This window comes from Mya arenaria, chromosome 17 (assembly GCF_026914265.1).
Source record: "Mya arenaria isolate MELC-2E11 chromosome 17, ASM2691426v1".
Classification (NCBI taxonomy): Eukaryota; Metazoa; Mollusca; class Bivalvia; order Myida; family Myidae; genus Mya; species Mya arenaria.
In genome coordinates, this window is record NC_069138.1 from 2,618,303 (window position 1) to 2,630,000 (window position 11,698).

Sequence of the window (11,698 nt, forward strand, 5' to 3'; positions counted from 1 at the left end):
TGCATCGGTATAGTTTACCTGTACAAACAGAAAAGACTCATTATTGTTATGACTAACTGCAGAGGTTGACATTTCCTCTTAATAATTATTATGTTAAAATCCGCTAATGCTAAATCATCCGAAATTGTTTAGCCGTAACTGGGTCAAAATAAGGGCATATTAAAATTGGTAACAAGATTCCAAGGGAAAAATATTATACGGCCAAAAATGTATTTGAGTACAAATCAATGCCTTTTAACATGTACTCAAGTATATTTTCCCATAAGAATTGGTTTTCTCTAAAATGTTGGCAGAATCTTTTGATCAACACTTTCTTTGAGAAGATAAGTTTTTAAAAAGTATAAAAACATGCATATTTTTCAATTATACTTTGCTTTTATGTGGTAAAATGAGTCGAGATTGAGATTGATATTTGACTTGAGTATTTCTGTGATATTGGGGACGTATATAATATAAACACATGATTTATCTATTGGGTCTTATTTTTTATATGCATTCCATTCCTTATGGATTACATTACAAGCGTTTAAGACGGTGCTACAACATTAAAATGTTTTTGAATGCTGAAAATTATATACGTACTATATCATTAGCAGCGGTTATGTTTTAAGTAGTAAACAGAGATGCCATTTAGTGTATCATGGGTATCGTCCCTTTTAAACCTACAAACTCGGTTTATGAAATGTGAGCAGTCGTCCATGAATTTGGTCACGTTATTTACAGATGGTCTATGGACAGACTGGGGAGCATGGAGCGCCTGTAGTACCACGTGTGGGACGTCTGTTCGCTACCATTTCAGGAATTGCAGTAAATCTATCAACAACGGAACCTGCAAGGGACAGTTCTATGAGACCGGGTACTGTTCATCTGAATGCCCAGGTAAGAGCTACAAAAACAGGCTTAATTACAAACTCCATACAGCGGTTAACTCCCTTGAAATCCCAGATTGTATTTTATAAAACAGCGGTTAATTCCCCTGAATGCCCAAACATGCTTACATAGAAACATAACACAGCGGCTCAAAAAGACCTATAAAAAAGGCTTATTAACAAAGTCCATGCAGCGGTTAATTCCCCTGAATGCCCAGATATTATTTATAAAACAACAGTTACTTCCCCTTGTGCCCAAACAGGCTTATATGGAATCTCCACACATCGATTACTTCCCCTGAGTGCCCAAACAGGCTTATATGGAATCTCCACACATCGATTACTTCCCCTGAGTGCCCAAACAGGCTTATATGGAATCTACACACATCGATTACTTCCCCTGAGTGCCCAAACAGGCTTATATGGAATCTACACACATCGATTACTTCCCCTGAGTGCCCAAACAGGCTTATATGGAATCTACACACATCGATTACTTCCCCTGAGTGCCCAAACAGGCTTATATGGAATCTACACACAGCGATTACTTCCCCTGAGTGCCCAAACAGGCTTGTATGGAATCTACACACAGCGATTACTTCCCCTGAGTGCCCAAACAGGCTTGTATGGAATCTACACACAGCGATTACTTCCCCTGAGTGCCCAAACAGGCTTGTATGGAATCTACACACAGCGATTACTTCCCCTGAGTGCCCAAACAGGCTTGTATGGAATCTACACACAGCGATTACTTCCCCTGAGTGCCCAAACAGGCTTGTATGGAATCTACACACAGCGATTACTTCCCCTGAGTGCCCAAACAGGCTTGTATGGAATCTACACACAGCGATTACTTCCCCTGAGTGCCCAAACAGGCTTGTATGGAATCTACACACATCGATTACTTCCCCTGAGTGCCCAAACAGGCTTGTATGGAATCTACACACATCGATTACTTCCCCTGAGTGCCCAAACAGGCTTGTATGGAATCTACACACATCGATTACTTCCCCTGAGTGCCCAAACAGGCTTGTATGGAATCTACACACATCGATTTCTCCCCCCTGAGTGCCCAAACAGGCTTGTATGGAATCTACACACATCGATTACTTCCCCTGAGTGCCCAAACAGGCTTGTATGGAATCTACACACATCGATTTCTTCCCCTGAGTGCCCAAACAGGCTTGTATGGAATCTACACACAGCGATTTCTTCCCCTGAGTGCCCAAACAGGCTAATATGGAATCTACACACATCGATTACTTCCCCTGAGTGCCCAAACAGGCTTAGATGGAATCTACACACATCGATTACTTCCCCTGAGTGCCCAAACAGGCTTAGATGGAATCTACACACATCGATTACTTCCCCTGAGTGCCCAAACAGGCTTAGATGGAATCTACACACCGCGATTACTTCCCCTGGGTGCCCAAACAGGCTTATATGGAATCTACACACCGCGATTACTTCCCCTGGGTGCCCAAACAGGCTTATATGGAATCTCCACACATCGATTACTTCCCCTGGGTGCCCAAACAGGCTTATATGGAATCTACACACATCGATTACTTCCCCTGGGTGCCCAAACAGGCTTATATGGAATCTACACACATCGATTACTTCCCCTGGGTGCCCAAACAGGCTTATATGGAATCTACACACATCGATTACTTCCCCTGGGTGCCCAAACAGGCTTATATGGAATCTACACACATCGATTACTTCCCCTGGGTGCCCAAACAGGCTTATATGGAATCTAAACACATCGATTACTTCCCCTGGGTGCCCAAACAGGCTTATATGGAATCTTAACACAGCGATTACTTCCCCTGGGTGCCCAAACAGGCTTATATGGAATCTACACACAGCGATTACTTCCCCTGGGTGCCCAAACAGGCTTATATGGAATCTACACACAGCGATTACTTCCCCTGGGTGCCCAAACAGGCTTATATGGAATCTACACACAGCGATTACTTCCCCTGGGTGCCCAAACAGGCTTATATGGAATCTACACACCGCGATTACTTCCCCTGGGTGCCCAAACAGGCTTATATGGAATCTACACACAGCGATTACTTCCCCTGGGTGCCCAAACAGGCTTATATGGAATCTACACACAGCGATTACTTCCCCTGGGTGCCCAAACAGGCTTATATGGAATCTACACACAGCGATTACTTCCCCTGGGTGCCCAAACAGGCTTATATGGAATCTCCACACAGCGATTACTTCCCCTGGGTGCCCAAACAGGCTTATATGGAATCTCCACACAGCGATTACTTCCCCTGGGTTCCCAAACAGGCTTATATGGAATCTCCACACAGCGATTGCTTCCCCTGGGTGCCCAAACAGGCTTATATGGAATCTCCACACAGCGATTGCTTCCCATGGGTTCCCAAACAGGCTTATATGGAATCTCCACACAGCGATTGCTTCCCATGGGTGCCCAAACAGGCTTATATGGAATCTACACACAGCGATTACTTCCCCTGGGTGCCCAAACAGGCTTATATCGAATCTAAACACAGCGATTGCTTCCCCTGAGTGCCCAAACAGGCTTATATGGAATCTACACACAGCGATTACTTCCCCTGAGTGCCCAAACAGGCTTATATGGAATCTCCACACAGCGATTACTTCCCCTGAGTGCCCAAACAGGCTTATATGGAATCTCCACACAGCGATTACTTCCCAAACAGGCTTATATGGAATCTCCACACAGCGATTACTTCCCCTGGGTGCTCAAACAGGCTTATATGGAATCTCCACACAGCGATTACTTCCCCTGGGTGCCCAAACAGGCTTATATGGAATCTACACACAGCGATTACTTCCCCTGGGTGCCCAAACAGGCTTAGATGGAATCTACACACAGCGATTACTTCCCCTGGGTGCCCAAACAGGCTTAGATGGAATCTACACACCGCGATTACTTCCCCTGGGTGCCCAAACAGGCTTAGATGGAATCTACACACCGCGATTACTTCCCCTGGGTGCCCAAACAGGCTTAGATGGAATCTACACACCGCGATTACTTCCCCTGGGTGCCCAAACAGGCTTATATGGAATCTACACACATCGATTACTTCCCCTGGGTGCCCAAACAGGCTTATATGGAATCTACACACATCGATTACTTCCCCTGGGTGCCCAAACAGGCTTATATGGAATCTACACACATCGATTACTTCCCCTGGGTGCCCAAACAGGCTTATATGGAATCTACACACATCGATTACTTCCCCTGGGTGCCCAAACAGGCTTATATGGAATCTTAACACATCGATTACTTCCCCTGGGTGCCCAAACAGGCTTATATGGAATCTACACACATCGATTACTTCCCCTGGGTGCCCAAACAGGCTTATATGGAATCTACACACATCGATTACTTCCCCTGGGTGCCCAAACAGGCTTATATGGAATCTACACACAGCGATTACTTCCCCTGGGTGCCCAAACAGGCTTATATGGAATCTACACACAGCGATTACTTCCCCTGGGTGCCCAAACAGGCTTATATGGAATCTACACACAGCGATTACTTCCCCTGGGTGCCCAAACAGGCTTATATGGAATCTACACACAGCGATTACTTCCCCTGGGTGCCCAAACAGGCTTATATGGAATCTACACACAGCGATTACTTCCCCTGGGTGCCCAAACAGGCTTATATGGAATCTCCACACAGCGATTACTTCCCCTGGGTGCCCAAACAGGCTTATATGGAATCTCCACACAGCGATTGCTTCCCCTGGGTTCCCAAACAGGCTTATATGGAATCTCCACACAGCGATTGCTTCCCCTGGGTTCCCAAACAGGCTTATATGGAATCTCCACACAGCGATTACTTCCCCTGGGTGCCCAAACAGGCTTATATGGAATCTAAACACAGCGATTGCTTCCCCTGAGTGCCCAAACAGGCTTATATGGAATCTACACACAGCGATTACTTCCCCTGAGTGCCCAAACAGGCTTATATGGAATCTACACACAGCGATTACTTCCCCTGAGTGCCCAAACAGGCTTATATGGAATCTCCACACAGCGATTACTTCCCAAACAGGCTTATATGGAATCTACACACAGCGATTACTTCCCCTGGGTGCTCAAACAGGCTTATATGGAATCTACACACAGCGATTACTTCCCCTGGGTGCCCAAACAGGCTTATATGGAATCTACACACAGCGATTACTTCCCCTGGGTGCCCAAACAGGCTTATATGGAATCTACACACAGCGATTACTTCCCCTGGGTGCCCAAACAGGCTTATATGGAATCTACACACGCGATTACTTCCCCTGAGTGCCCAAACAGGCTTATATGGAATCTACACACAGCGATTACTTCCCCTGAGTGCCCAAACAGGCTTATATGGAATCTACACACAGCGATTACTTCCCCTGAGTGCCCAAACAGGCTTATATGGAATCTACACAAAGCGATTACTTCCCCTGAGTGCCCAAACAGGCTTATATGGAATCTACACACAGCGATTACTTCCCCTGAGTGCCCAAACAGGCTTATATGGAATCTACACACAGCGATTACTTCCCCTGAGTGCCCAAACAGGCTTATATGGAATCTTCACACAGCGATTACTTCCCCTGAGTGCCCAAACAGGCTTATATGGAATCTACACACAGCGATTACTTCCCCTGAGTGCCCGAACAGGCTTATATGGAATCTACACACAGCGATTACTTCCCCTGAGTGCCCGAACAGGCTTATATGGAATCTACACACATCGATTACTTCCCCTGAGTGCCCAAACAGGCTTATATGGAATCTACACACATCGATTACTTCCCCTGAGTGCCCAAACAGGCTTATATGGAATCTACACACATCGATTACTTCCCCTGAGTGCCCAAACAGGCTTATATGGAATCTCCACACATCGATTACTTCCCCTGGGTGCCCAAACAGGCTTATAAAGAAACTCTACACAGCGATTAATTCCCCTGGGTGCCCAAACAGGCTTATATAGAAACTCCACACAGCGATTTCTTCTCCTGAGTGCCCAAGCAGGCTTATATAGAATCCCCACACAGGGATTACTTCCCCTGAGTGCCCAAGCATTCTTACATAGAAATTCCAGGGCGGTAATCCCATCACTTATCGGTAAAGCTATGTTGATGCGTGTGGGGATTGTTTGTTCTGCTTGTAATTGTGTATTCGGTGTTTGTACGTTTGTGTCTCTAGTTAGGGTCGTCTGAGCCCTTACCTTGTCTCACTAATCATGGTTTACTTTTGGGTTTTCGACTAGTGTGCTTGTCCCTGTAATTTTCACTATATCATTGCCTTTACTTAGGCGAGCTACGAATGATAGCTGTTTTTTGTATGACTGTATCGCACCTTTGAGTTGTTGGTTTTATTGCTACGGGTGGGCTCTTTTGAGTTTATGTTATATCTGTATTTTATCGCTGAGTGCTTGCAATTCTTGGAGCCAGTTTTTTTAATGATTTGTTTGACTTCAATATCTATAAATTCCTATAATGTCCATGTTTCTGACTCCAAGTATGCGCGTGTCTTTAGTGTTGCAATTATGCATACATATTGGGACAATAGTGAGGTTTGTGTACACTTTAACTAGTTTAAACCCAAGGTTAACATGTGGATCGCTCAACGTTTCAAGGTGATGACCTCAACAGTTATCTACACATATAGCGTGATCCATGCGTGATTTATCTGTGTCGTTTCTATTTTTAGTTTCTCTCGTTCAGTGTAAGTTGACTGGGGAGTAGTGTCACATGGTCTCAAAAGTGCATTGGGCGAACAAGATGGCCGTAAAAATTATCACTGACATTCGGAGCTCCTCGGCCATTTTTATCGAAAACAACCTCGGATGTATATGGACGGTTAACAATGTCAGAGATCGGGTGTTTTTAAGTCCGCTGCAAGTAGATCGCGTAGTAATTTAATTTAGCAGTTTAACTTAATGACTTAACTCTTGGGAATCTTAATTATGTTTGCAAAAAAAACCGCTTCACTGGCTATCAATTTAAACTTAGATTATCAAATACAAGCTAAAAGACTACATTTAATTAATGATATAGTTTAAAGTTTAACGAACTGCTTCTACTGATGTACCGTCATACATCCGAGGTTGCTTTCGATAAAAATGGCCGAGGTGCTCCGAATGTTATCACTTATCGACGGTAAAATAAGGGGTAATTTCACTATTACCGAAAATCGAGGATCTGCGGAATAGGTGCAGAGTACCCACACAATGACTCAATTTCCTGACCTACTTTTCTTTTTTCTGAAGTTTTCTTCATTTAGGCCTAAACTCGTGACAAATTTTAATTATTGTTTGTACATTGTCTGAACAAGTCTTTTGTTTGAGTATTTTCAAGGAAACCCCAGATTCATCCCCAGTGATATTGGGCCTTTATTTTCTGCTTTCAAACAGATTAAAATATGTTTTAAATGTTTGACTGCGAAGCTTGTCTCTATAGAATTGTAAGCTTACACTTAACAGCTGAGGCACACTTTTCCTACGTGGTGTAAATAGTGCTTCGAAATTGCTCCTTTTCCTACGCGATGTAAATAGTTCTTCGCAATTGCACCATTTTAGAAGATTCTTTTGATATATATCACTATAGTGTTCGGCAGTTGTGATTATAAGACCACACATCTAAACTGTAAACCGTGCTATATACCCAACAGAAAAGTCCAACCTAAATTACTAAATATGGCATGAAAGTTCAGCATCGATAAAATAGTTTTTACATCCCCGTGCAACATTAAAACATTGTATTAACATGCATGTACGACGTCGATTAAAAAGTAACACTTTCAGCCAATGTCTCAATGGTCAGTTATGTTGTTTTTTTGTTGTTTTTTTATTTATTTTTTTTTGCAGTTAATGGAGCTTGGTCTGTCTGGTCAGGATGGGGATCGTGTTCGCGCACGTGTGAAACCGGAAGTAAGCAAAGGAGTCGCGCGTGCGCAAACCCGCCTCCAGCGTATGGCGGCGATAAATGTCTTGGACCAGCTACTGATACCACACCGTGTGTCATTCACCTACATTGTCCAGGTGAGGCTTTATTTTCAAAAGAATGGTCAATGGGTGTCTAAATATGAGTTTTGGCCTTCGGACATAATTATTATTAATGAAATAATCATTGGTAAAAAATACTAAAAAATAATGCATCTTCTATTTATTTTCTATGTATAAATCAATATCTTCATTAACTCCTCCTTTTATAGGTTTGTCATTGGTGAATCATTTTATCGACGATTTTTGACCATTGGTTTACTCATGTTTCCATAGAAACAAAAGAATACGTCTCGACTAATTTTGACTGCATTCATAGTATGTGTTAAAAACGGCCCAATGTATTAAAATACAAAAATGAATCACCACTTTTTTCCTTAATTTATGTTCCAAAAAGGTTCTGTGTTTGCAAAACAATTAAAATTAAAAGCTTGTTGTAATATTTATACCTTTTTTACGTCATTGAAATAATTAACTTTCGTAATTACGTTATGTGAATGACGTTTAAATTTACAATCCAAAATGCACATGGTATTACATGTTAACACATATCTTAAAAAGTATAAGTGATATCATCATGAATTTTTCAGAAATTCTTCATGAAATTTTATTAAATTCAAAAACCCTTAAAAATATATGTCCGAAAGCCCAAAATCGCGCGATGCGGCCCATATATTCTTTGAGTACAAAAGGTAAATGGGTAGGAGTAAGTGTTAGGATATGATGTTGCGATTTCTAAAAGCTAATTCTTTCTCTTCCTGCATCAACGGTAAAAGTAAACCATATATTTTCATTGGCAGTTAATGGCGCCTGGTCTGATTGGTCAGTTTGGAGCACGTGTTCTCGCACGTGCGGATCCGGAAGTAAACAAAGAAGTCGCGCATGCGCACATCCGCCTGCGTCATATGGTGGCAAGAACTGTATCGGACTATCTACGGATACTTCATCATGTGTCAGTCAGCACGACTGTCCAGGTGATATTTTATTTCAAATACAAACAATATTTACATAAGTGTATATGTTATAACTTTTTAGATTGTGAGAAAAGTTAATACTAATCAATAACACATTTCTTTTAAATTTCCTTAAACTATATTGTAAAGTAACCTTTTTTGATGTGCGTGAATAGACAAAACATCGATATAATATATATGTTGTATTGAGAAATATATGTCAGATGGCTTTAACGAAAAACAAACTTATCAGCTTTCTTTTTTTGAGACTGGTCACCGGTCAGACACAGTGGCAATTTCCCTTAGTCAAGGAAACACTCTGTGTTTGCCGGATATATCAATTCATGTCACCCCTGCTCATTAACATCATTAGTTAGAATGTTTAACTTATTTTATCTTCATTCTAGTTGTGATTAAAAAAATATTCACGCTGAAAATATTCAGTCGCGTCTTTGATGTCTTGCATAAAAATTCGTCTTGGCTGTATTATAAATTTATCAAATTCCAGTCGATGGCGCCTGGTCTGATTGGTCGGTCTGGAGCACGTGTTCTAGCACGTGCGGACCCGGAAGCAAACAACGGAGTCGCGCATGCGTAGACCCGCCCCCTGGGTATGGTGGTCAAAACTGTTTTGGACCAGCTACTGACTTGGCTCCATGTGCCGCTAATATAAATTGTCCAGGTTTGGTTTGGTTTTAATTTGAATACTTTTTTTCTTGGAGATTAAATTATTAAATAGAGTACATATAGTAGAAGCTGCTAAGGGAGTGGTGAAAGATCATGCTGTGATTGTGTTGTTGTTGTTGGTGATGGTGGTGGTGGTGGTTTATGTGATGATCGCTGTTGTTATGGTGGCTGTGGTGGCGGTTGTGGTGGTGATGATGGTGGTTGTGGTGGTGGTGGTTGTGGTGGTGGTGGTTGTGGTGGTGATGGTTCTGGTGGTGATGGTTGTGGTGGTGATGGTTGTGGTGATGGAGGTTGTTGTGGTGGTGGTGGTTGTTGTGGTGATGGTGATGATTGTTGTTGTTGTGGTGGTGTTGGTTGTGGTGGTGGTGGTTCAGGTGATGATTGCTGTTGTTATGGTGGTTGTGGTGGTGGTTGTGGTGGTGATGATGGTGGTTGTGGTGGTGATGTTGAAATAGACATATGTATGTGTTGTAACGTCTATGAACATTTTTTTCTATTCTTACCTATAGATACGAGTGCAGTCTTGTTTTTTTATGCCCAGAGTGTCACTATACGCCCAAAAAAAACATAGTTTAAAGAGAGTACAGTGAAGTCCCCCTGTGGTCGGTCTGTCGGTCCGTTGCAATTTTCCTTGTCCGGAGAATAATTTAAAAACTACCTGATGGAACTTGATTAAACTCCATATAATATTTAAGCACAATGGAATAATTAAACGACAATATATGAGAACTATTATTAATGAATGACTGAGTAATTGCCCTTTGTTACTTTTTCTTGTCTGCAGCGTAACTAAGTGGATTTTAATTAAACAATTAACTTTGGTTAAACATGATAAGTGGATATGCAGTGTACGATAACCTCGGAGTTAGGGCCTCTTTCAAAAGAAAGGTTTTGCCATTTCTGTGTCCATGCGACATTTGGAGGTTTTTGTTACTCCTATTTTTAAAGAATTTATCCAATTTATCAAATTCCAGTCGATAGCGTATGGTCTGATTGGTCAGACTGGGCCGCGTGTTCTCGCACGTGCGGTTCCGGAAGTAAACAACGTAGCCGCGTATGCGTAAACCCGTCTACGGCACTTGCTGACGTGAATTGTCCTGGACTATCTACGGAAACTACATCGTGTGCTGTTCAACAATATTGTCCAGGTGATTTGATTATATCTGATGAGTTATAGGATGGGGCTGCACACTGTCCTGTTTTGGTAACACCACCCTTTTCTCACGGAGACCAACATTGACACCCCTTCTGCCTTCATTGAAATGATATAGATCAAATATTTTGTTTAAAGCTGTCCTTTTACAAATTGATAGTTTTTACCTATTTAAAAAAGGCCTCACATTCAGCTGATTTAGGCCTTAAATGATTTCATTTCAGCCATATAAATTAGCTCACAATATCACACATCTCAATTGTTTGGTAAACAGCGTAAAGTGTAAGTAACGCTTTTAGCCATAAATATAATTTTTCGGTCATCTGCTGTTTTATAACCAGTCATATACCACTTGTTCTAGATAATGACGTAAACATTGGCTCATTCAAAGACAAAAATAAAAAAGGTTGTCTAAACAATCAATCTGTGAGATAAAGCTTTTTGTATTATTGCATACAAACTTATAATATATGCCGGTCGAAACTTAAACCTACTGCAATTTCCGTTATATGTAACATTTTTTTTGTCAAATTTATAATAACTAAGTTATTAACAGCCCCATGTAATGTGTCCTTTTGACCCCTTAGCACCCTGTCCCTTTTCTGCAGCACTCTGCCCAAAACCAGGGGTGGTTTTCAATAATGAATCTAAGAACGATGTAGCTAATCGGATAACTCGATATAAATAACGGACCTATACTATGAATAGGATCCATGATGTTTGACCATAAGATTGACTTTAGTCACGTATTGAATATCACCACTAGCTTAGACACTAAAAGAATAAGTATATTTAAACAATATCTAAATTAATTAATCCACAAGTTAATTTCAAATACACTATAAATCGCTTCGCTTTATTATCTACGTATGTGAGTATCATTTATATTTCTATCATCTTTGAGGCTGTTATCTTTGTTTTTCACTACACTCTAAAGGGACTAGACACCAGATGGTTCAAGATTCGGAAAATAAGTAAAAAACAAGCGTAGAATTGTCAATGCAAGCTAGTAGGAGGCCGATAAAAC

The 11,698-nt window shown here is 41.5% G+C and overlaps 1 protein-coding gene across 1 annotated transcript in view; it reads left to right on the plus strand.

Annotated features, from left to right (window-relative positions):
- Window positions 1–698: 698 nt before the first annotated feature.
- LOC128224330 (coadhesin-like) overlaps window positions 699–11,698 on the plus strand; it is a 21,525-nt gene continuing 10,525 nt past the window's right edge. The window contains exons 1-5 of the mRNA XM_052934143.1: window positions 699–879; window positions 7,744–7,917; window positions 8,679–8,852; window positions 9,340–9,513; window positions 10,493–10,666. Coding sequence (XP_052790103.1) covers window positions 699–879; window positions 7,744–7,917; window positions 8,679–8,852; window positions 9,340–9,513; window positions 10,493–10,666 — 877 coding nt within the window. The remainder of the gene's footprint in view (window positions 880–7,743; window positions 7,918–8,678; window positions 8,853–9,339; window positions 9,514–10,492; window positions 10,667–11,698) is intronic.